The sequence below is a fragment of the Nansenia antarctica genome (assembly GCF_963989245.1).
Source record: "Nansenia antarctica genome assembly, chromosome: 3".
Taxonomy (NCBI): domain Eukaryota; kingdom Metazoa; phylum Chordata; class Actinopteri; order Argentiniformes; family Microstomatidae; genus Nansenia; species Nansenia antarctica.
In genome coordinates, this window is record NC_137688.1 from 22,262,362 (window position 1) to 22,287,203 (window position 24,842).

The window sequence follows — 24,842 nt, forward strand, 5'->3', positions numbered from 1 at the left end:
AACCCAGAGCAGCGGCTCCAAGGTCCTACTGAAGGTGGTGAAGGTCCGACTGCACCACAACAACGCTGTGTACGACACGTACGCCGTTCTAGACGACGGGTCGGAACGGACCATCCTCCTCCAGGAGGCAGTGCGCCAGTTGGGGCTCCACGGGACTGAGGAGAAGCTGACTCTGCGCACGATACGTCGCGACCTTAAAGAGGTCACCGGGGCGAGAATCAACTTCTCTATCTCCCCGGCGGGGCGGCCGTCGGACAGATATCGGCTTCAGAATGTCTTCACCGCAGACCAGCTAGCGCTCTCCCGCTACGACTACCCCCTGGAGAGATTACGCGCAAGATATTCCCACCTACGGCGAGTAGACCTACATCCGATAGAAGGAGCGGAGCCAACCCTTCTCATCGGCTCGGACAACGCTGCACTGATCGTGTCGCTCCGTCCTCCGCTGAGAGGACCACGAGGCTGCCCGATGGCGGTTAAGTCTGCGCTTGGGTGGGCCCTCCAAGGCGCTACCGAGTGGAGAGATAGAGACGGGAGAGCTACGTCATCCCTCCATGTCCGCACCGAAGAAGTGCAGACCATCAACTGCCTTCACACCAGTGTGGACTCCATGAATGCGGCGCTACTAGACAACGTCCAGAAGCTGTGGACGCTAGACGTTGCGCCCTACAAGAATGAGAAGCTCTACGTACGGTCAAAGGAGGACGTCTACGCCATAGACCTCCTTAAAGCAAAGACAGTGCGTATCGAAGTCCAGGGCGTGAAGAGATACGTCACACCACTACTCCGAAGAGAACCCATGCCAGAGTTTCGAGTATCCCCTCGAACCGTCCTACAGTGTCTGACCAGCACTGAGAAGCGTATGAGGAAGGACGAGGTCCTTGCTGCTTCTTACAGAACTGAGATGAAGAAACTGACGGAGTCCGGTCTGGTGAAGAAGCTTGAGCCAGCCGAGGCGAACCAGAGTGCCGAGTCTTGGTACCTCCCGCACCACAATGTTCACCACAACGGGAAGAACCGAGTGGTCTTCAACTGTAGCTACCAGGTGGGGAAGCTCAACCTCAACCACTATCTTCTCCCTGGTCCAACCTTGACCCCAGCCCTCTTGGGAGTTCTGGTGCGCTTCCGTCAGCAGCCGATCGCAGTCAGTGGTGACATTAAGCGAATGTTTCACCAGGTCAGGATGTTGGAGGAAGACAAGCCACTCATGAGGTTTCTCTGGAGAGAGGACCCGAGCGACCCCGACCCCTCTATCTACCAGTGGGAGGTGCTACCCTTCGGGACAACCTGCAGCCCCTGTTGCGCTACCTATGCGCTACAGACTCACGCCGCGCAGGAGACGGCACCTCCTGGAGTGTTTGACGCCGTCCATAAGAGCTTTTACGTGGACAACTGCCTCCACAGTTCGAAGACAGCCACGGAAGCCCGTCAGCTAGTCCAGGACCTGCGTGCTCATCTCCAGGAGGGTGGATTTGAGATCTGCCAGTGGGCCAGCAACGACCCGCAAGTCATCAGAGACCTCCCGAAGGAGGCCACCTCGACCAGCAGCGAGGCTTGGGTCTCTCACTCACCAGATGATGCTCAGGAGATGACGCTCGGACTTATCTGGCAGTTCCAGACCGACACTCTACGCTATCGCAATAAGCCTGCCAAGCCCCAACGCGTCACGATGAGAACGATATACAGCACTCTAGCGAGCCAGTACGACCCACTGGGATATATCGCTCCCTTCACGACGATGGCCAAGGTGCTTGTCCGGGAGCTGTGGGCCCAAGAACGAGGATGGGACGATCCTCTGCCTCGTCACCTAGAAGAGAAGTGGAAGGCCTGGGAGCAGGAACTTCCCACTCTCCAGCACATCAAGCTGCAGCGGAGCTACTTCCCTCCCTCCACGGACCTAGAGAGGAGTGTCATCACGCTACATGTATTCTGCGACGCCTCGGAGATGGCGTACGGGTCCGTGGCATACGTCAGAGCGGCGGAGCTTGGAGGTGAAGTCCACGTCTCGTTTGTCCTGGCACGTTCCAGAGTGGCGCCGAAAAAGCAACAGTCCATCCCAAGACTGGAGCTGTGTGCTGCCCTGAACGGCGCGCAACTGGGAAGGTTCCTGCTCGACGAGCTCCAGCTACCTCTGATGAGCGTCACCATGTGGTCAGACTCAACTACCGTCCTCCAGTGGTTGAAGTCCAGCTCATGTCGGTATAAGGTGTTCGTGGGCACCCGAGTCGCAGAGATTCTGGAGTTGACTGAGGTGAACTGCTGGCGTTATGTAGACACCAAGAGGAACCCTGCTGACGTCATCACGAGAGGGGCAACTCTCCAGGATCTGGCTGAGCCCCACCTGTATCACACGGGACCAGACTTCCTACAGGAGCGGGAGTCAGAGTGGCCAGCCACGCCGGCGTTAGCCGAAGACAGAGAGGACAAAGAGCTGCGTAAGACGTTGTTCTGCGGAGTCACCCAGGTCGTAGACCCTGAGACTACTCCAGGAGAGGAGTGTGAGACGCTCGAAGAGCTGCAGAAGAGGATGTTCTGCTCCAAGGCCGGTCTACCCCTAGATACTACGCTCAGCGCCGAAGATTACACCGCGGCGGAGCTCCTGGTGCTGCAGAGTGCCCAACAGGATGCCTTCTCCCGAGAGCGGGAGTGTCTCGCGAAAGGGAAGCCGATCCCCTCGGACAGTAGACTCCGCGGCTTAGCTCCAGAGCTCGACGGTGTTCTCATTCGCGTGGGTGGCAGACTGCGCCGCGCTCAAGATCTAGACCTAGACACGAAGCATCCCATCGTGCTTCCCACTAAGCATCAGGTCACCAGATTGGTCATCAAGCACCATGATGACAAAGTGCAGCACGCGGGTGGAGAGCGTGTCTTCGCGGAGGTACGACGGAGATTCTGGATACTCCATGGACGGGAGGCGGTACGGAGATATCAAAGGTCCTGCTCGGACTGCCAGAGGTGGCGAGCCACGCCGCCGCAGCCCATGATGTCCGATCTGCCCGAGGACCGGCTGCGACTGAGACAGGCTCCGTTCCACTCTACTGGGGTTGACTGTTTCGGGCCACTCCTAGTCCGAAACCGGCGAGCCTCCGAAAAGCGGTGGGGCATCATCTACACGTGCCTGACGACGAGAGCAATGCACCTTGAAGTTCTGCACCAGCTCACAAGCGACAGCTTCCTCATGTCCTTCAAGAGGTTCACCTCCAGGCGAGGGACCCCTAAGACCCTCCGGTCGGACAGAGGCACCAACTTCGTCGGTGGTGAGGCCGAGCTGAGGGCGAGCTACGCTGCGATGACTGAGGAGGCCCGTGACAGACTCGCCTCCCAGCAAGTGAAGTTTGAGTTCAACCCCCCAAATGCTCCACACTTCGGGGGAGCCTGGGAGCGGGAGATTCGCTCAGTAAAGAACGTCCTACGTACCATTCTCGGACAGAAGGTGCCTACCGATGAGGTGCTCGAGACTGTACTAGCAGAGATTGAGGCTATACCTCCAGTGATGTAGCAGATCTGGATCCCATCACGCCCAACTTCTTGCTGATGGGGCGGCGAGACTCTGCACTGCCTCAGGTAGTCTACGACCCTGCAGAGCTCACCGGAAGAAGATGGTGGAGGCACAGCCAGGTGCTCGCGGACCAGTTTTGGAGGCAGTTCATACTGCACTACCTGCCGACCCTGCAAGTCAGGCAGAAGTGGACGAGGGAGAGAGACAACTTGTCCGAAGGTGCCGTGGTACTGGTGATCGACCAGTCCCTTCCACGCGCCGCCTGGCAGACAGGCAGAGTGACCAAGGTCCTGCCGGGTCCGGATGGAAGGGTGCGGACGGCCATCGTGGACGTTGGTGGTCGCACTTACACCCGACCTGTGGCACGCCTGATTGAGCTCCCTCAAATTACGAAGGACACTATCACCTCCTACCTCACGCTGCTAGAGCAGCCTAGCCAGTGTGCCTTCCCTAGTTAAATGAAACCGAGGGTTTCATGGGGCGGCTGTTATGAAGGCCCACAATTTAGAGCCAGTTTAGTTTCCCCGAATCAGCCCTATTTTGCCCCTGTTATTTTCCTTTATTATTTTCCATATTATTCATGTACGTTTTCATGAAGGTGTATGTATTGTTATTGTAATGTTTATGTATATGTTTAATGACGTGGTATATCCGGGGTGTGTCCGTGACCCGGATGCTGTGTCCGGTTGATATATATAGGGACGGAAGTGCTCTGTGCGTCAGTGTGACGAGAATCAGAGTGATGAGAGTAACGAGAGTGAGAAGAAGCAGAGAGAACGAGAAGTCGATCTAAGATGGCGGAGTCAGTAACACGCACACCGTGCTGAAGCTGAAGACCTGAAGAGTGATTATTGAGTTCACAACTGTGATAGCCCGTTTAGCTGTGTCCCCGTTAGCCAGCCTTGCCAGCAGCCGGCTGCTAACGTTGGACCAAGCGAGACCCAAGCTGGACAGAGCCGTCGCCTCCACGAGTGGATTGCGACCGACCGCTGACTCCACCGGAGCTTACCGTGGACCCCGGACCTGAGCCCTTCACACCTCGTCGTGGACTACGAAGAAGCCCCTTTCCCTTCGAGTTGCTACGTCACCCCCCCCCTTTGTCTGCTACCTTCCTCGAAGCACATGCGAGCTCCAACCAGGCCTCAACGCGCTCCTTTCAGTCCGGGACTCTAAGCCTGTTCAGGCCAGATACTGTGAGTGAGTGAGTGTGTGTGTGGCCGGCGGGGAGGGAGTATATTTGGGATGTGTATAATTTGTATAAATAAATGTGTTTGTTCATATGGGATACCGTTACTGTGTGTTTAGTCGTCTGTTAGCTAATGTTAATGCTAATGCTAATGCTAATGCTAATGCTAATGCTAACGATAGTACTGCTAGTCTAAAGGGTTGCTGGCGCCCCCTGCCTGTATCCTCCTACACTGCCTATTTAGCTCAGAGTTAGTTAGATAACCAGCCCTTCCTAAATTCTACAGTCCTTTTAGCTACTCCCTGGTTACACCATGTGTACATAAGGTTCAGATATAGGAAAAAGTTAGGATATTTATAGCATAGCATAGTGTACAGCACAGTGTTTTATTGTATAGTATAGTAGTATAGTATAGTAGATAGCAGTGGCGGCTGGCCGATAGAGGGCGCTGGGGCGCCGCCCCCACCTTCACTTCCTAGTTGCGATTTGTAAAAGTTTTTAAAAAAAATAAACATTGTTTATTCACAAAATGCGGCTGATATTCTGTCGGCGCCTATCAGCATTCATTAAAAACCCTCCAATACAATAAACATTTTTATCTGTGTGTGTGTAAAATTCACTGTTAAAATACATAGGGGGAGGACGCGGGGCGCCGGTCAATGCAAGTCTATGGCACTGCAAATACTTTTCGCTTACACGTGAGCTGTAGCAGCGCTCCAATTGGCTGTCTCTATTTCTTGGCCGGGGCGCAAAAATGTGCGTCCTGAATATCCGGTTGTATATCCAGCATAAGATGTTTGGGGTTTGCCATCTTTCATTTGTCTTCCACTTCCTACTTCCGGTGGCGCTGCTCTGTAGCGACTCGGGCCGGTGATAGTTTGCTTCAAGTGTTTTTATTTGTTTTGTTCGTTTTGTGTTTTGTGTAATATGTCTATTGGCAACATTCTACTGCTGGTCTTAATTATCAGCGACCGTCTCCGCTGCCGTGCGACCAACACGCAGGGGGAATATGGAACTATACAGCAAATCACATACTCCAGGGAAACGCTGCTGTCTCTCCGACCACCCCAGCCACTACCGGACTTTGTAAACAAATTGAACAAATGAATTAGAAGGAGGCATCTTTTGTTCCCAACTTGATGATATTGCAACTGGACCTATTACCGAAGTCAAACTTGTGTAAGTAAGTGAATCATCTGTCCTTCAGTCATGATAGGAAAACCAAATCGATGCTGGGAGAAGGAATGGCAGACTGTATTCTGATTGTATCTTCTATGCTCTTTGTATGTTTCTATGCTCTTTGTATGTGTCTTGGTGTAGGAGAAACGTAAGACCACGTTGGAAACAAGTGTTTCGGTACACGTTGACGTGTAGAAACTGTAGAGAGAAAATTGTAGAAATTGTAGAGAAAACTGGGGGGGTAGAGGTGATGAAGAGGTCTGTACAGGGGGGGTAGAGGGGATGAAGAGGTCTGTACAGGGGGGTAGAGGGGATGAAGAGGTCTGTACAGGGGGGTAGAGGGGATGAAGAGGTCTGTAGAGGTGGGTAGAGGGGATGAAGAGGTCTGTACAGGGGGGGTAGAGGGGATGAAGAGGTCTGTACAGGGGGGTAGAGGGGATGAAGAGGTCTGTAGAGGTGGGTAGAGGGGATGAAGAGGTCTGTACAGGGGATGAAGAGGTCTGTACAGGGGGTAGAGGGGATGACGGGGTCTGTAGAGGTGGGTAGAGGGGATGACGGGGTCTGTACAGGGGGGGTAGAGGGGATGAAGAGGTCTGTACAGGGGGGTAGAGGGGATGAAGAGGTCTGTACAGGGGGGTAGAGGGGATGAAGAGGTCTGTAGAGGTGGGTAGAGGGGATGAAGAGGTCTGTACAGGGGGGGTAGAGGGGATGAAGAGGTCTGTACAGGGGGGTAGAGGGGATGAAGAGGTCTGTAGAGGTGGGTAGAGGGGATGAAGAGGTCTGTACAGGGGATGAAGAGGTCTGTACAGGGGGTAGAGGGGATGACGGGGTCTGTAGAGGTGGGTAGAGGGGATGACGGGGTCTGTACAGGGGGGTAGAGGGGATGAAGAGGTCTGTACAGGGGGGTAGAGGGGATGAAGAGGTCTGTACAGGGGGGTAGAGGGGATGAAGAGGTCTGTAGAGGAGGGTAGAGAGGATGGAGAGGTCTGTAGAGGAGGGTAGAGGGGATGGAGAGGTCTGTACAGGGGGGGTAGAGGGGATGAAGAGGTCTGTACAGGGGGGTAGAGGGGATGAAGAGGTCTGTACAGGGGGGTAGAGGGGATGAAGAGGTCTGTACAGGGGGGTAGAGGGGATGGAGAGGTCTGTAGAGGTGGGTAGAGGGGATGAAGAGGTCTGTAGAGGAGGGTAGAGGGGATGGAGAGGTCTGTACAGGGGGGTAGAGGGGATGAAGAGGTCTGTACAGGGGGTAGAGGGGATGGAGAGGTCTGTAGAGGTGGGTAGAGGGGATGAAGAGGTCTGTAGAGGTGGGTAGAGGGGATGAAGAGGTCTGTACAGGGGGGTAGAGGGGATGAAGAGGTCTGTACAGGGGGGTAGAGGGGATGAAGAGGTCTGTACAGGGGGGTAGAGGGGATGAAGAGGTCTGTACAGGGGGGTAGAGGGGATGAAGAGGTCTGTACAGGGGGGTAGAGGGGATGGCGAGGTCTGTACAGGGGGGTAGAGCTATTCTCATGCTAAAATCGACTGTAAATCCAGATTTTAAAGTTGATATTCTTCCCCGTGGAGCATGCCCCCATAACCTGTGCCCCACCCAAAAATGTTAGCACCAGCCGCCACTGGTAGATAGTGTACATAGCCTTTATTTATGTCAACCAGCTCTTTTCTCTCTTTTATTTTACCCTTGGCTCTCTTGTTTTTGTCTTTTTTCCAAGCACCAGGGGAGCCCCCCCTCCTAAATTTCGTTGTATGGTACCTGTACTGTATTAATGACAATAAAGACCATTCATTCATTCATTCATTCATTCATTCATTCATTCATTCATAACAGCAATGACCTGTGTGTGTCTGTCTGTGTGTGTGTGTGTGTGTGTGTGTGTGTGTGTGCGTGCGTGCGTGCGTGCGTGTGTGATGACACGACAGCAGCTACCTGAGATGGTAATGAGGACGTTGAGGCCCTCCAGAACGTCCATCTGTTGGAAGCGTCTGCGGCTGATGAGGGAATAGACCTTCCCCTGACCGCTCCTGTCCAGCAGCCACAGCCCGTTCTCCGTCCCGACCAGCAGGTTCACCCCTGTGGACAGCACCACACAGCACACAGCGTTAAAGCCAAACATCCAGTCCCTACCAGCAGGTTCACCCCTGTGGACAGCACCACACAGCGTTAAAGCCAAACATCCAGTCCCTACCAGCAGGTTCACCCCTGTGGACGACACCACACAGCAGCGTTAAAGCAGGTTCACCCCTGTGGACAACACCACACAGCAGCGTTAAAGACCAGCAGGTTCACCCCTGTGGACAGCACCACACAGCGTTAAAGCCAAACATCTACCAGCAGGTTCACCCCTGTGGACAGCACCACACAGCGTTAAAGCCAAACATCCAGCAGGTTCACCCCTGTGGACAGCACCACACAGCGTTAAAGCCTCTGTCCCTACCAGCAGGTTCACCCCTGTGGACAGCACCACACAGCAGCGTTAAAGCCAAACATCCAGAGAAATACTTTACCCAGTTAAATCCACCAAAAAAATAACCAGGATAACTAAACCTTTCAAAATATTGTTTCCAGTTCGACACTAAAATCGAACATTCTTTGCCGCTGCAAAATAATTATAATTATTATACATTATTCTGGAAGCCAGTTATCTGGATTTGACAGAATTCTACCTGGCCAAGAAGGCAGCACAAGCTAAAACATACAATACAACACACAAAGCCAACAAGTAGTCTCCAAGATATAGTATGAAATACACCTAACACAATAATAGATGGAATGTAGTGTCTTGTATTGAGAAAAGTGCTATACAAAACACATGCATTATTATTATTATTATTATTATTATTATTATTATTATTATATATACTATTATTCTTATTCTTATTCTTATTCTTATTCTTCTTATACTAAAAAGCCTCAACAGCTATTGCCTCAGACTTAACCAGCAGCTGTATCTCTATGTGTCTCTAGGTACGAACCCCACAGGCCTGCACACAGGATCTCAGTGTTGAACTTCTTCTTGTACTTGCGGATCTCGGGGGTGTCGCTCTGGGGTCGGATGTTGGTGGGGTTGACGTTGACCACGGAGCCCTTCCTGTGGTTCTCTCTTCTGATTGGCTCAGGCTTGCCACTGCCTAGGAAGGGAGGGGCAGAACAGAACCAAAAGTCTCATTGTAATACATGACATATCAAATGGTGATATTTAGTAATACCTTATCTAATATTGAAGATACAGAGTAATTGTAAAATGATCCTCCCTGTTCCAACTATGTTATGTTCCTTTCCTCGTGGTCCTCTGTAGCTCAGTTGGTAGAGCATTGTGCTAACAATGTTCGATTCCCGCTGGGACCGTATATACAAACATTTTTTATGCCCTCACTGCAATGTAAGTCACTTAGGATAAAAGCATCAGCTAAATGGCATATATTATGAGGCAATTAGAGTTTAGTTGTAATTATGCAGCATCACACGCAGCATGCAGTGAGACTGAGATGAGCCATGTGCTGCGGTATTGGAGTGTTAGAATGGCTGGACGGCATTTCTTGTGTAGTGTTGTGTGTGTTTGTGGGCGTGTGTTACGTTAGTGTGTGTGTGCGTGCCCGTGTGGGTGTGAGTGGGTGGGGACTCACTGGGACTGTGTTCCACTGGGCTTAGAGGAGGAGAGATCTGCAGCAGCCGGGGGTCGATGAAAGGAGTAAAGGAGGAGGAGGAAGAGTTGCTTTTCCCTGGTGGGCTATGTACAGCCTTCTGCAATACATCAAATATATGAGAATGTCAACAATGTCAACAATACAACAACAACATATCTCATATGAACAGGGAGTCTTGACAACCTGACAATAAACTGATCCGGAGGTGGAGGAAGAGAGTAAGAGTTTAAAAACTGCTACGTCATCTCCCCCTAGTGGCGAAATTAAGAAGTATCATAATCAAAGAAATGAATGCTCTGCCCAACCACTACAACCGTTCCAGTCCAGAAGACTGTGTGTGACACTTTAAGATCTCATGGCGATCCACACACTGGTAGGCTGTCCATCATGCTGAGACGTCACGCCGCGGAGACCTAACGAGCCTGATATCACTGGGGGTGGCAAGAAAGCTTTCTTCACTCTTGTCAGATGACGTTGGGTGGTACGTATACGGTTATGTACTCACGTCTGGGTGCGGTCCTCGTCCGGGCGGGGACTGGGGGTAGATGAGTTCCCGTGGTTGCTGCCCTCGGAGTTCGTGGGCCGGGCTCTTCTGCAGGAGATCGGGGAGAAGGTAATTCTGATTGCATTCTGATCCTACGGGTCTGTGTGGAGGCGGGCCGCTCTTAAGGCCCTGCTAAAAGAAGAGAACACACGGTAGCAATGTAGATCTCCCCACGGTCAGACCTTAAGTCTCAAATGAACATTTTTGGTGCTTTCGTGACTGAGGCTTGGGGTTTAAACGCGAGTTTCACTAAGCTAAAGCCTGGAGTTGATTCTAAGTGTGTCCCCAGGTGTCAGACAGGACATCTTACTAGTCATCTGTGATCTATCTCATCACCTCCATTACATTTTGAATGGGTATTAGGACGATGGGACGTAGTTCTGGGTGGGCGGTTTAGGGGCAAAATAAAGTAACTGATAGTTTGTGGGGTCTCTAAATGAAGATACTTGGTATGGGGGAGGAGTTGTTTCCCAAGGCTTACAGACTTCTGAGCGCTGACTGGAGCTTCTAGTTTTTGTGAAAGAACCGAACACATTCCAGATTTACCAGAAGACCGTGAATAGCTGTTATCTCAGCGGGGTAAGACGCTGCGGCGATGGAAGGAGACCGTGACTCATCTAAGCGTTCACACTGTCTCACAATAACACGGGCAGCATCTACAATGACACTGTGTGTGTGTGTTAAGTGTGTGAGTGTGTGTGTGTGTTAAGTGTGTGAGTGTGGATGTCTTTTGATATGGAATCAAACAGGCTTCCATATCAAAAGGATCAAAGTGCCTCCTGCCTGCATTGTCTTTACCCTCTCAACGCCCCCGTGGCGTTACAGAGTGAGCATGTGTGTGTAGGCAGCGCATTGTTTGTGGTTTACATGACGGTGAATTTAAGACGACAGCCACGGCTCCTTTCAGTTGGTGAGTTGAACAGCCCTGGGTACTTCAAACCACAGCCCTTCTGAGCACAGCTGTTCCACTCCCTATCTTACCCATTCAAGTGAGTAAAACACTGCAGTTCCTGTAGCAGTGGCAGTACCTCAGTAGGGAGCAGTAAGGACAGTTAACTTTGAAGTAATGCAGCCAAAAAGCTATACATCTATCTCCAAAATGTATTCAAAACCAGTGTGTCTTGCCTGATCTTTAGTTGTCCTAAATTATCTATAATTATTATATGGACCTACTAGCATTATGCTAAGTGAGGCAGATAGCACAGCCCGTTTACCAATTCCTGACTAAACCGAATACTGTGAAAATTTGATTTAGACAATCAGATTGTCTTTTAATATCAATCATTTTCAAAGGCCATTTTGGGGAAAATCTCCATTGGAGCGAATGTATTTTCCCTTCCTCTCTTTAGCACCCCCTGCTGGTACTAAATATAATGTTTTGCTGGAATGGGAGTTCTCTTAAACGTTCTCTGTCAAAGCAACTTGCATTGCATTCACTATACAGATGTAGCAGGACCTCAGAAGGCCTGAGGGAGAGTGTGCATCATCATCATCAGCGTGCTATAGTTGGCTGTGCTAGTATGCACAAAGTGCCCTCTGGTGTTTATCATGGAAATGAAGCACAGTGAGGAAATAGCTAACCTCAAGTGGTTCTGCAGACTGATAGTACAAACAGGAGGTTGACTAGATACACTGCCAAATCATCATGATGTTGCCTGTGCTTTTAACAAGATTTCACACTTAACATTCGCTAATCTAGATAGCGCTGTTACACAAGAAGTGCCTGAACTCTGCTGATGACCCAATTTCAAAATCAGCGGGGATGAGAGGAGTTAAGCAACCAAATTTGATCATTAGGGGATGAATATGAGGAATATGATAATGTCAATTTCACTACAACTACACTACATCTAACTCTAAATACTCTACAAAGGCAATGGGTGGGTTGTTTTGAGTTGGAGTGGAGGAGTGTGTATACTAAGTGCTTGATATTATGGTGAAATGGTAGAAATGTATTGAGGTGGACTGAGAGGGAGGGGTGTGTGTAGTGGTTGGTGGTTGAGAGTTGTGGTGAAGTTATGTACTGTTTGAGGTGGGGTGAGGTAGCAGAATAGTGAAGAGGTAGTAAAGTACTGTTGAGTATGAATGAGGTGCGCAGGGAGAGGGCTGTGTGTGTATGTGTGTGTGTGTGTGTGTGTGTGTGTGTGTGTGTGTGTGTGTGTGTGTAGCGGTTGGTGGTTGAGGTAATGGTGATGAGGCAGTAGTGTATGAAGAAGTTGTACAAAGAGGGAAGGATGTGTGCACTGTTTGAGGTGGGGTGAGATTAATGGTGAAGGGGCGGGAGGTTGTGGGTGTGTGTACCGGTTGGTGGTTGAGGTTATGGTGGGGTTGCAGGACGATGCCTTCGGGAGCCCCTCGGAAAAACCTGCTCTTCCCATTACTCAGCGGAGACCTGAGGAAAAGAGGAAGCAGTCAGAGAGAGGAGCAGACGTGGGGTTATACTTTGGGGCTGTGGCGCAGGAAGTAGAGTTGCCGTCTAATGATCACAAGGTTGGCAGATCAGCGGTTCGATCCCCGGCTGGCCACATGTCGAAGTGTCCTTGGGCCAGACACTGAACCCCAAAATTGCTCCCAGTGAGCGGGCCTTGCAGTGGGCCAGCGCCTTGCATGGCAGCTTGCCGCCATTGGTGTGTGAATGTGTGTGTGAATGGGTGAATGAGAGGCTGTTGTAAAGCACTTTGGAGTAGCTTTGGAGCAGCCCAAAAGGCGCTATATAAGTGCAGTCCATTTACCATTTCAAACACAAAAACTGTCGTTTTCTTGAGCAAGCCTGGAGTGCCAGATGAGTGGGATTTGTACTACCAGGCAAACTGCCAGGCAAACTCATTTGTACTCATTTGTACATTTGTACATTTGTACATTTGTACTACCAGGCAAACTGCCAGGCAAACTCCAAAAAGCCTTGATTGATGATATTTCAATAACATACTTGATATAGTGAATACAATTCAAATTGACCCTGGTCAAACGTTCATTGAAGCTCTCGTGCTGCTGTTGATAACTCTGTTGATATATTTAGCATTAGCGTTTAGTATTTCCTGAGAGATCCTATATATTGCAGCCAGTATGCATGAACGAGAGCTCCCGAGGAACATGAACCGACCTGCTTTTCTCATCCTCATCACTGCTGCCAAGCTCGTCGCTGGAAGAGGAGTACTCTGTGGCCTTCACGACCTGCCTGAGGTTGGGCTTCAGCCCGGAGAGGAGGCCAAAGCCCTGAGACACAGAGAATCACAGATACAACATCAGACATAGTTCAGATGGGATAAGACTGGGCATAACACAGTAAAAAACTGTTTTATTCGTTTTCTATATTTTATTAGTTTAATATATATATATATATATTTTTTTTTTGTAGGCGTGTAAGTCAAGAAATTATAGTAGGCTTGCACTGAGTGGCATTATACATTTTTCTATTATTCTATTACCACTTACTATATGAATTACACACATCTACTATCTTGGCATTGACTTATTTTTTGGTGACTTTTTAATGCGGTTTAGTTCAGTGTGCAAGTCTTGTTCTTCTGAAGTGAGCTTCCTGTAATAGACATACACATGTATACTACAACACTGCCTTAGCGATACTAATTGAGTATGGATATAATTGTCATTCCACAGTAGGATGACGAGCAGCTGGATGCTATTGAGAGAAACACAATGATACTTGTGTCCTCTTCAGGGTATCAGAACAGATCGGGACACAATTCCCAGTAGTAGTAGCTGTACTCTTCTCCCATCGGAATGATAGGATTCTTAACTGGCATAAGTTCTCGGAATGTCATACCTTTGACCTCAAATCAACGGCCTGGTCATAAGATGTCATAAGATCAACTCCCATGAATCAGGAATCGCAGGAATGATACTCTAATCTGTCTAGGAATTCCAACATTCCATGTTTTCATAAAAGCAGTTTGTGAGAAAACGTGAGAAAAGAGGTAATCTGATTGGCCATTGAGACAGTAACTAGGTTTTTGTTTACAAAACAGAAGTTCACAAACCAACACCTGACAATGAATAGAGGCTAAAAAACAAACATCCACAGTGACTCCAGGGCAACAGTCCATAGACATTCCAACTGATTAATGTTGGAATCCAATAAAGAAAAAGGAAAAGGAAAAGGGAAAAAACACCTTGTTTCAAGAGGAGCATCCATAACAAACTGTGTTATAGATGTGTTTTAGTAATAACTATGTAACAGTGGTCTAATACATGTGTAATATATGTGTAATAGATGTGTAATAGATGCCACGAAGGCCACAGATACATACTGGGTGTTGCAGCGCCGCTCCTGGGGAACTCTCCAGAGACTTTTTGTACTGTTGAAGTCGGTGCTGCATCAGAGGACTCTCCAGCTTGATGTAACCTACCAGAGTCACAGGACATCATTAAAATCTCTACAGGTAGTTTCTATGTCATCACGTCTTACACTGTCTGAGCTATAGAGATAGGTAGTTTAAACATTCTCTGAGATCTACAACTTAAAGGGCGACTTTTTTAAAGGTTTGCCTCATTATTTACTTCAAGAAGCATGAACAATCCCCTGAAGTCTAGTGTAGGTGGCCCATTCTTCAACACTTCCTCAAACAATGGAGTGGATTTTGAGTTGTAACTTAAGTACCCATACCGCAGCAAGATCTGGTTTGCCCTAGTATGATAGACAACTCTGAATTACACAGTGTACAGCGTGGCTTCTCTTTGGTTCTTCATGTCTTTGATTCTTCTAGCTTGAAATGTTGGTACTTTTAAACAGAATGTATGGGAGGCTGCAGGACTGCTTGCTTGATACTAGACGTTAAGGTGAAAAGGGGGAACTTTGAACTCTTTCTTTCTTTCTTTCTTTCTTTTGACCATCCAAAGGAATGACACATAAAGGAATTTATTTTGAGTGTCTAGCAATTAATTGTACTCGTTTCCCCACACCCATTCTACCACATGGCCTGCTGCTCACCCACACGCCCTCACACACACCCACACACACCCCAGACACTACTCTCACACACATCCAAAACACTGCTCTACCTCGCAGAGCAGAAAAGAGGCCTCTGCTGCTGCAGAAAATATTTTTCTGTAGTAAATTATTTTAGTTCCTAAAAACAAAATTGGTAGTAGAGTTTTAGTTTTCATCAAGAAAGCCGTAAGTTATCCTCTGGGTCTCACTTTCCACTGATGAGAAAACAGTGACAGGATGTTTAGGTTCCAGAGAGTGATTTCCTGTGTATTGAGGTTGTCGTCTAATTTGTAAACAACTATGTAAGGTGTTCTAAAATGAAGGCATTTGCAGACGCTGTAGAGGTATAGGTATAGGCCTATAGGTGTTCTACCTATGCAACTTAATTGTTCAAGCCTACTACCTATGCAACTTAATTGTATAGGCCTAGTACTACCTATGCAACTTAATTGTATAGGCCTACTACCTATGCAACTTAATTCTGTTCATCGTTTGAAAATGACCCATCCCCACCGACTGTGGGTCCAAAGAGAGAGCGAGAGAGAGCGGGGTGGGGTGAGGCGAGTGAATGATTGAAGGGGAGATCAAGGCAGTGAGCGGACGAGGGAGAGATGGGAGAAAAGGATGAGTGGTTTTAAGAGGGAGGGAGAGGTGAAGAGAGAGAGAGAGAGAGAGAGAGCGATTGTGGAGGACACAAACCTGACTGGGTGCTACTGGTGGAGCTGCTGTGAGATGACATGGACTTCCCTGCTTTCTCTACAGCTGACTGAGGGCCCCCACTGGACACCAGGGACAAGAGAGAGAGAGAGAGGGGACACAAATTAGACATATAAACGCACACACAATAATACCATCCCCTAAGCACAGGTATGTGATAGGCTCACTATGAATCATACCCCCCCTCCCGCCACCCCCCCCCCCCCCCCCCCCCCCCACCCCCTGACCTCCTACCCCGCCTCAGGACTGGAAGGCCTCCTCACTGTGACTGATGTGTGGGGACCAACGTACCTTGACGCTGTTCGGCGATGACTCATCAGCTCCTTGCAGTAGATTTTTGAGGTTGTTCTCTCTGGAACCTGAAAGAGGCCATTTGGACGAGTGAGGATATACTTATACCTACTATATACATTACATGGATACGCTATAATAATATATATTATATCTAGGTACTATGGTTAAGTGCCTAAAACAAAGCATAAACACATTGATGGAAAATGACCACAGGCCAGTGATACTACATGGTAGGAAATGTACTTCGCTGTGTGAGGGAAGCAAGACAGTAAACAACGTACTGTCTGTGGAATGAAACATCTAATGTACATTGTGTTTTCTGGAATGTACAGCATCATATAAGTGCTTTTAGAGTTCCAAATGCATAGCATAGTCGACCTTTCCCTAGCTCTTCATCTTGTTGTCTGGCAACAAGGACCACAATGGAAGTTCTTCACCTTGTGGAGGAATTGTGTGTCCATCTGGAGCTGAATGCATCTGCATTGTTGTGCCAAATGAATCTTTTTTTCTAATCTTATTCTAATCTTATAGTACATAAGAATCACAACTTGATGAACACATGAGGAGCGCAGATGGAATCCAAGGTTCACCTTGCGTTCAAGTGACTCATGATTCTTATTTCTCAACGTAGTCTCTGCCAGCTTTCAGCCTCCTTACCCTATTCTCATGTGTCATAGCACACCAGAGGAAAAGACAACGCCCAACTGAAAGAGGAAGTCATTCTGAAAATACCCATCTCTCTCTCTCTCTCTCTCTCTCTCTCTCTCTCTCTCTCTCCGTCTCACAATACTGACATCCTTTTAAACAGGGCCTTACTGGCAGGTTGATGTGTCCTGTTCTCACGAGCCAGTTGCTTTGTTGTGACATGAACGCTACAGGGTAACAAGTAAGTCATTAAAATATATCAACTCCATATGTCTCGCTTTTCATCAAAACACTCACTGGGGTGCAGTATCCTAAGGATACAAGTCTAGATGTAATAGACTAGCTATGATAACTGTTGTGTGAGTTGTTATTGAGAACACTAAACGAGTATCACATCCTAGAATGTGTTGGTACTTAGTTAGGGGTGTCATAGGAAGCCTGAGGGTGAAACCAACCTCGTGCCCAACATTCTACTTCCCGTATGCTGGCATGACCAGCAACAACAACAACAACAACAACAGCAACGCCCCCATACCCCCCATACCCCGCCACCCCCTGTGGAGATGGCATAAGACACACATGGGTTTAGAATCTTAATAACACACACACGCATGCATGCACGCACCACACACACAAAAAAATAAATACATAAAAATAAATCCTTCCTTCTTCTAGCACTACGACTGCCAATGGCCCCTGGCCCGAGCATAGATTACTTTTTCCTGCTATGACTGGTGGATAGATGATTCACTTACTTAGTCAAATGTATTTGTTGTAAGTCGCTTTGGATAAAGGCCAACAATGTAAAAATTAAACCGCCTGACAATTACAAACATACACCATATACTGTAAATACATACTATATAAACACAACACAACGATGATAGACAGACAGACAAATAGGCAGGCAGACAGTCAGACAGACAGGCAGGCAGGCAGGCAGACAGTCTGTCTGACAGACAGTCAGTCAGCCAACCAGCCAGCCAGCCAGCCAACCAGCCAGACAGACCTTCGGTGGGCGATCCCCACATCTGGGAGAGTCCCAGAAGACGTCATCCAACGTGGGAGTCAGGGGAGAGACGGCCATGTCAGACATGGAGCTACTGTAGGGGGCGTCTCGACTGGAGCGGAGGTTGGCATTCTGGAACAGAGATTGACTTTAGTTTACAGTTGATTTGGTTTAAATGTGAGGGAGACATGGTAGTGTTTCAAATACTTGAATTGGGCTTGATTTAGCTTGCCTGGCACAATAGAATCAACGCAATTATTTTCAAAGTGCAAAACCTACCCACTCTGAAGGGCAACAGGCAAGCTAATCAAGCGCATCTCAGGTACATGAAGGTATTTCACACCCTGTTGACACAGGCCTGATATGAGGTATGTATATATTCAACTGCTACATTGAACCGCAACACTGAGCAATACACTTTATAGCATGGGTACCTTTTGTGTCCAAGGGGACACATTTAAATGTGACTTTCTGACTTTCTCACAGGAGAACATAGTCATGACCATGTACCTTGGTGCAGGTTCAGCAGGGTGTGACGTACATACTGAAGGTTGCAGACAGACATGTCATTCATAGAGCCAACATCTAGTAATCCAGCGGTTCCCAAACTTTTTCAATCAGGCCCCCCTTGGGTAATTGGAAATATTTTCGAGCCCCCCCTAACCCGGTCCCCGCCTAGATTGATATAATCAATTGTATATAGTTGTACAAACATTACATTTTCTCTACTAATAATAACAAGACACACATATTCAACTATAGTTTTATATGTTATTATGGGTTGAAAAGGAACAAAAGTGCTTGGCAAATGATCCTGTGCCACTGTGAAATAATTAGGCCTAATTGAAAATGTAGCAGTAGCCTAGTAGGCCTACTTAATTTATGAAAATAATATTGATCAACATTAACTAATTTCTACTGCATCACTATTCTTATTCCACACATTCCTATCATAATATGTTCAGTGACTTGTGTGTGCTTGCTTTGCCTTGCAAATCTTCTCAAAGCGGGGTTGTTGTTTTGAGACTGCCACTCTCAGTTCATTGTTCAACTTCGATCTGTATTTGGTTTTGATAACAGCAACAGCAGAAAAGCCTATCTCACACAGGTAAGCTCACGTATTGGTCTTCCATTGTTTATCACTAGCTGTTTCGATTGAAAGTCAATTTTTAGACATCTTTAAGGTTAGATATATTAGATAAAAAATGTTTTCCCACAGCTACCATGCAAGGCGCCGGCCCGCTCATTGGGAGCAATTTGGGGTTCAGTGTCTTGCCCAAGGACTCTTTGACATGTGGCCAGCCAGGGCTCGAACTGCCGATCTGCCAACCTTGCGATCATTAGACGGCAGCTCTACCTCCTGCGCCACAGCCGCCCCGCGTTCAACACACAGATTTTTTTCTACTCGTTGTTGCAACTCAGCAGCAACTCAGGTTATCGAGGGGAGCTGCAACAAAATTGGCGCGCTAGTATACTCGTGTCACAGTGTGATGACGACAAAATCATATTTTTGAGGGAGGAATAGTTTGGTATTGGTATTATATTCCAAATACATTATTGGTGAGGTTTGCTTGATGTGTTGTTACCCTTCGCAATAACATCGTTTTAATATAAAATCGTCCAAGGCCCACTACACCCCTGATGGTAACCTTAAGCAAGCAGTGTTTGTTTACAGCTCTTGTGTGTGCATTATTATTATTATTTTCCTCCCATATTATTTCCGCGCCCCCCCTGCAGTACCCCCACGCACACACACACACACACACCTACACAGTACCCCCGCACACCCCCCCCCCTGCAGTACCCCCGCGCCCCACAGTTTGGGAAACACTGTATTAATCTATCATTGCAGATAAAGGGATGTCTGTTCTACATCATGTATTTCTGTGTGAACGTTCCGCAACCCTGCCTGAGCATGGCACAGATAGGAAGAGGAAGTTGATTAAGAGGAAGTAGTTGTAGTTTTTAGTGCCCCACTGCTCTATGGAAGAGGAAGGAGAACCGAGTCATCAAGCCATTAAGCACAAGTTTGGGATGAGGCTATTCTTCTTCAGATGCTTGACAAATACCTTCCCAAAAGCAGAGATGATAACACACACACACACACACACACACACACACACACACACACACAATGAGAACAATCTTGGGTTCTCAGAATGTTGCCCCATCAAAACTTATCTGGAAAGCAGCGCTGACACAATTGCCATTATTCAACCATTTTTGCAACAGGTTTTGTAACTTTGGTATGAATGAAAAGAGCACACACATCTTGGGCATCACAACCACATTTTTTAGCCTATACATATACATATAAAAGTATATATAAAGGCAATGCCAGTTGCCTACCGTACTCTCTGAGTTGGATTGAGGCTCTTATGCGTGTGTAAATAGGGTATGGTGGTTGGGGTCAGGTATGGGGGCCTACCTGTTGTATTGCTGTTCTCTGCATGGCGGGGGTGCAGGGGCTGGAGCTGCTCCCGGACCCTAGTCTGGAGACGTACAGGGGGAGCCCAGCGCCAGCCATAGCCACAGCCATGGCTCTGTTCAGGTTGGCCTGCTGGCTCTCTGCCTCCCTCACCCTGTCCTCCATCTGAGGGACAAAACGGGGGGGCAAGAGCAGTCAGGATCTGACTCCTGATTAGAGTCTGCTACTGGGATATGAAGACATCCAGGATCAGGACCCAGGATAGAATCTCATCTCCCTACGACAGTCTTCGCTCTCTAACACACTAATACTCACATGAACAACACAAACAAAAACAGAACAGAAACAAAGAACAGAGACACAATAACAACAACAAAGAAGACAAGGTATTGGGACAAAGGGTGGGGTGGGGGTGGGGGTGGTGGTGGTGGTGGGGGGCTGGGGGATGCAAGGTAGTAGGAAGATGAGGGATAGGATGGGATGGAATGGGGGGGGGGGGGGGTTGGCTTTACCACTCGGCGCTGGCTATTTGTGGGGTAGCTAGGCGTGGCACTAGCGGCCTTCTGGGGCTCCCTCTGTTTGTGCCTGTGGTCGTGCTGAAGCGAAAGCAGCTGCGTCTGGTCTTTGGGCAGTGTGCGGTGGAACTTTTTACCCTGCTGCTGCTGCTGCTGCTGCTGGGACTGGGGCTGCTGAGGCAGAGGCAGCAGAGGCTGGGTCCTCCTCTACACACAACGACACAAACACAGGACAGGACAGGCGCTCATCCCCAGGTCTTCCAGCCAGTTGGTTAGGCTATGCTAAGCTAGACTATGCTAGGTTAGGCTAAAATAGGTTAGGCTAAGCTAGGTTAAGGCTAGGCTAGGCCATTGGGCCACAGTGTAAACAGCTGTTTCAACTGGAGTCACTAGCAGGCCCAGCAGCCTCTAATTTGACTGAAATAGTAGTGAGGCGAAAAGTTATTATTTCAGGAGGGCACTCCCAGTCTTCTTGATCAGCATACATAAAAAGCACACACATATTGCACAAGGGCCCTAGCCCCAAACACACATTATCACAGAAAGCACACAAACTGGCACACGCGTACACACAAACACACGCACGCGCACACACAACACACACAGACACACAACACAGACATTAATATGGTATCTACTGACTTTCTTATTACAATAACCCCCCGAGCACATTTGTCTCACAGTAAGCCTAACAGTACATGTCGTGCTATGACACTTCAGATTCCAACGGTGGAATTCATTTCAAGGTCACTCTGACTTGAAGACAGTGAGAGAGAGAGTGAGAGAGAGAGAGAGAGAGAGAGAGAACATGAACTAAGCCAATTAAACACCTAGTAATCCCCTATTAGACTGAATATTATTCATCTATGATTTATGACACACTCAGCGCCCATTTCGTGTCATTTGCTTAATCATTTTAAAATGAGAACAAAAAGCTCTTTTATGCAATTAGGCATTTACACTCTTTTTAACCCACCCTGACAGACACGACAAGAGCATTTTTTTCTCTGAGCACTGCATTCTATTTAAAGACTCCAGAGGCCAATAAATTCTATCAAAGGGGATCAAGACTAATGTTTACAATGAGGATATTGTGCGTAGAGACTCATAAATAATCTATTAGATTTCTTGCTGTTTCGGCAAGGCCGTGGCCCTCTCCCAGGCAAACTGGGAGTCCTGGCTTCCACACACAAGCGACATGAACGCCGGCGTTTTATCTCAGCAAGCTTTAGTACTTTGTTTATTCTCTCTGGGCGTTAAAAAAAAACACTCCCTTTGTTTGCTCCTTCAAATGTGTTCTCTTCAAAAACACGGTACGGGCCAGCCACAAACCTGAAACACTCATTCCTCCAGTGAATTCCTTAGTGAACAACTTCCTTTTAAATGTTGACTTACTTCCTTCTTAAAGAATATTACACTTCTACAATAACTCGTCAGAGAGAGCTTTGGTCTTGTAAAGTGCTTTGACTACACATCGTGAACGTACATCATAGTATAGTTGATAGTCCTGCTGTTGCCCTAGAGTACAGTCTGCTGTTGACTCTCGCTCCCCCTCTAGGCGGACGAGCATCTATCATCATCAAGAGGGTATGGAAACACACCACAGAGAATGTGGTCTTAACTCTTACATGCTTAGTGTGATGCAGCATGATAGGATTGGTACTGGGGGAGGGGGGGGCCCCGGGAGGTGCCTCCTGATAGCGACAAGGTCTTGACCTGGGAATCAGCCACGGCAGTCCAAACACTGCATACTTAACTACTCCACAACCACAACCCAACTAAAAAAAACTCCTGCAGTGAACCCAGACGAGGACATAGCCTACAATGTGAACCATTCTGACACAGTGATGGTCTCACATTTTGAGCCAGTTGGTGCAGTACCACCAGACATAATACTCCTCTCAACCTAAGGCATGCCATTAAAGCCCAAAACATTCAAATCCGATAACCATGAATGCCTTTCCTACATTAAGGCCATTTCACGGAATGCTTTGACGCATTCGTTCCATGCAAATTGAAAGAATTTAGAAAATGAAAAGGCATTTCTTATTTATTTATTACCTGCTCTGCGCCGTGACCAGCAGGCCTTACTGCGCCGTCTCCCTTCTGACTCCCACAGTCCTCCAGCTACGGGTTTCAATGAGAGAAGGGGGAAAAAACACCCATTTTGACAACGAACACGTCTCTAGACCCTTGGAAATCCAATGCACGAATTCCCGAAAAATAAGAAGAACAATTTGAGAAAAATCTCAAATATTCAGTGTCTGCTAGCTTGCATAAGCCTTAAAAACCCTCCTGTTTTAAATATTTAATGAAAATCAGTCCACATCACTCAAATATCCCTGATGGAGTAAATGACAACTCTAAGAGAGTGTTCCAGAGTTCCAGATAATCCACATTTAACGGTGCACATTTGCATATATGAAGATGCTCTTGGACATGTGGATGAGGCGGAAACACGTACAGCTGAGACAGTAGAACGACTCAGGCCATCAAACCGTCTGACCATCTGTAGTAAATTAGTTATTGGGCCACTCTCCAGGATTCTGTCCAAACTCATTAGAGCTAGTGCATCAACCATCCAGGAAGGGAAACATGAGAGTGGAGTGGACACACACACACACACACACACACATACACACACACACACACACACACACACACACACACACACACACACACAGCATGGAGAAGGAGACTTATACAGTCAGGGCTTCTGGTTCTGCTCATCATGCTACATTGAACAGACTGAAACATCTTAAGATCTCTCTCTGAACATGAGTTTAACACACACACACATATATATACACACACACACACACACACACACACACACACACACACACACATCATCTAGCTACCGCAGCTAGGGCCCATTGAAACGCACTGAAGTGTGCGAGATTAATTAACAGAGTGTTTGAATGAAACAGTCTAATTAAAGTCCTCAAAATAACATGACAGCTCTCTCCACCTCTGCTATAGGATGCTGTAATTGTCACTGACTTCTCTCTCCCTGGCACACAACTCTGCAACTTCAACTAATGGGATATGTTCATACAGCAGAAAAAAGGGAGACACATTTAATTATTTTCCTCTTTCAGGATGGCCGCCAGAGGCAATGTCTGTGATCTTCCATAGCTTCATCCTCGATTTAAATGCTAGGATGGTCTTTTTAATCACCTGAATAAAACCGTCAGACAAGAGAAACTGCCGTGTCAGCCCCACCTTATATTAAACAGATATAAGCAGTTTTTTAAGAGAACATGTATAAAATGTTAACTCCCAGGCCGATTAAAAATACATTGACCTTGTCACAAGCCATTTTTCAGTGCAGGTAACAGCCAAAAACAAAAGGGGTCCTGCAGGAGAAGGAGGTGTAACAGAGGGACAACCAAGTAAATGTCTCCTGAGAGTTTAGATCATAGCCTTTCAAAACCCCAAGAATTTCTGGCTCGCAGACAACTTTTGAATATTTTCACAGTGGAGAATTCAAAGTCCGCTTCTCATTATGACATAACATGGCATGACACCAGTACCGTCAGAACGACACATCGTCAACATGGACTGGCTTATATGTATGTACCCCTGTCACATGGAGCAATGTGGACCAATAAGAGTTGAGTAGGAAGGCAGTCTACTCGATTAAAGCACTGTGCCCTGAATGGGGGTCACATGTCACTAAATATGAGCAGAAGACAGGGGTCACATCAATATTGCATGTACCTGTACAGCCTTCTCCCCAAAGAATGTGAGTGTGGTGCTGCACCACGCTGGGAACTTGGAGGCGCCACTATGTCAACATTTCAAGGCAAGTACAAAAAAGTGAAAGCGAATGATGTTCTTCAGCGAATTCAACGTTTTTTGACTAGTACTTTATGCATTTTTTACATGAATAAAGTTGTGTTTTGATGATGCAATCCAGCACCACGCTGTTCAAAAGGGGAGAACCCTGCTGTACACATGAATACTTGAAAATACAAAAATACACGTGCATTTGATTTCGCTTGGACTTTGCCCTTATGGGACAATTTTGTTGGTTCCGTTGTACTGGGGCAAACCCGATCAAGCGCAACTCCAATAGACCATTTGACATGATGTATTTGACTCAGGTCTGATGAGTCTCAAGTCCATAGGAAGGGATGTGTTCTGTTTGGTTAGCTACCTGTCTCTTGGGACTTCTCTTGTTTCTCTCCTCCAGCAGACTTCTCTCTTGGACCTCAGTCTCCTCCCTCC

General features: G+C 47.6%; 1 protein-coding gene across 1 annotated transcript in view; it reads right to left on the reverse strand.

Moving 5' to 3' along the window:
- LOC308153646 (mitogen-activated protein kinase kinase kinase kinase 4) overlaps positions 1–24,842 on the reverse strand; it is a gene marked incomplete at its 5' end in the record, with an annotated part of 66,884 nt that overhangs the window by 16,128 nt on the left and 25,914 nt on the right. The window contains 14 exons of the mRNA XM_080526839.1: positions 7,789–7,932; positions 8,835–8,990; positions 9,486–9,603; positions 10,012–10,182; positions 12,352–12,442; positions 13,154–13,266; positions 14,322–14,416; positions 15,701–15,780; positions 16,010–16,077; positions 17,667–17,798; positions 20,095–20,259; positions 20,607–20,816; positions 22,671–22,736; positions 24,772–24,842. The exon at positions 24,772–24,842 is cut by the window's right edge and continues 61 nt beyond it. Coding sequence (XP_080382965.1) covers positions 7,789–7,932; positions 8,835–8,990; positions 9,486–9,603; positions 10,012–10,182; positions 12,352–12,442; positions 13,154–13,266; positions 14,322–14,416; positions 15,701–15,780; positions 16,010–16,077; positions 17,667–17,798; positions 20,095–20,259; positions 20,607–20,816; positions 22,671–22,736; positions 24,772–24,842 — 1,680 coding nt within the window. The remainder of the gene's footprint in view (positions 1–7,788; positions 7,933–8,834; positions 8,991–9,485; positions 9,604–10,011; positions 10,183–12,351; positions 12,443–13,153; positions 13,267–14,321; positions 14,417–15,700; positions 15,781–16,009; positions 16,078–17,666; positions 17,799–20,094; positions 20,260–20,606; positions 20,817–22,670; positions 22,737–24,771) is intronic.